General features: G+C 53.9%; 1 protein-coding gene across 1 annotated transcript; it reads right to left on the bottom strand.

The window, feature by feature from the left end:
* Positions 1-360: 360 nt before the first annotated feature.
* MRPL17 (mitochondrial ribosomal protein L17) lies at positions 361-728 on the bottom strand. The gene is made up of 2 exons (XM_010285597.1): positions 702-728; positions 361-633 (listed from the first exon to the last, which is right to left on the bottom strand). Exons 1-2 carry the CDS (start codon positions 726-728, stop codon positions 361-363), a joined length of 300 nt encoding a protein of 99 aa, XP_010283899.1.
* Between the last annotated feature and the right edge of the window lies 1 nt (position 729).

Below are 729 nucleotides of genomic sequence, written 5' to 3'. Positions count from 1 at the left end.
TGGGTTGATGGTTGGACTTGATGATCCTAGAAGTCTCTTCCAACCTTAATGATTCTATGAAATAGAGCACTCACTTTCTCAATGGAATTTATTTACACAGAGAGTATCAGCCATTAGGGCTCCCAGCTTGATTTTTTTCTCTTGCTAAGTCTTTGTTCAAACCACAGGAATAAACAAACAAACCTTGAGCTTGTGCCCCTTTCATGGCAACTCAAGGTTAGTAATCAACCTTCAGACCTCTCAGTACATCTTCTGTTCCTGTGCTCCGAGACACCAACAAGCTGTCTGGTGCATGGGCAGCTCATCCCAAGCCCCATCCCTATGTAACCACAGGGCCTCCCTCAGGGCACAGGGGGATGCCTAGACAGGGGTGCCCTTGGGGGCCTGCGGGGCTGCTGCCCACTGCATATCCTCCCGGTAGCCCTTCAGGAGCTGGTTGAGCAGTGTCTTCTCAGTGTCGCGGCATGGGCGGATGAGCGGCGGAAAAGGGTTCCCCTTGAGCTCGATGACTGCCATCTTAGCACGGTCAAGGTTATCCCGGTTTGGGATATGTAGCAGGCGGGTGTAGCTGCCTGGATGGGGCTGGAACCGGGGTGCCAGCACCTTGAACAGCTTGTGGATGAGGTCCTTCTCCTGCGGGGTGGCACACTTAGCTCCAGCACTGGGGCTGTGGGGCACAGAGGGATTTGGGGGGTACTCACCGTCAGCCAGAAATTCGCCATGCGCATG

The sequence above is a fragment of the Phaethon lepturus genome, unplaced genomic scaffold (assembly GCF_000687285.1).
Source record: "Phaethon lepturus isolate BGI_N335 unplaced genomic scaffold, ASM68728v1 Scaffold37264, whole genome shotgun sequence".
NCBI lineage: Eukaryota > Metazoa > Chordata > Aves > Phaethontiformes > Phaethontidae > Phaethon > Phaethon lepturus.
Note: the sequence above shows the minus strand (reverse complement) of the source record. Positions and strands in the feature narration are given on the sequence as shown.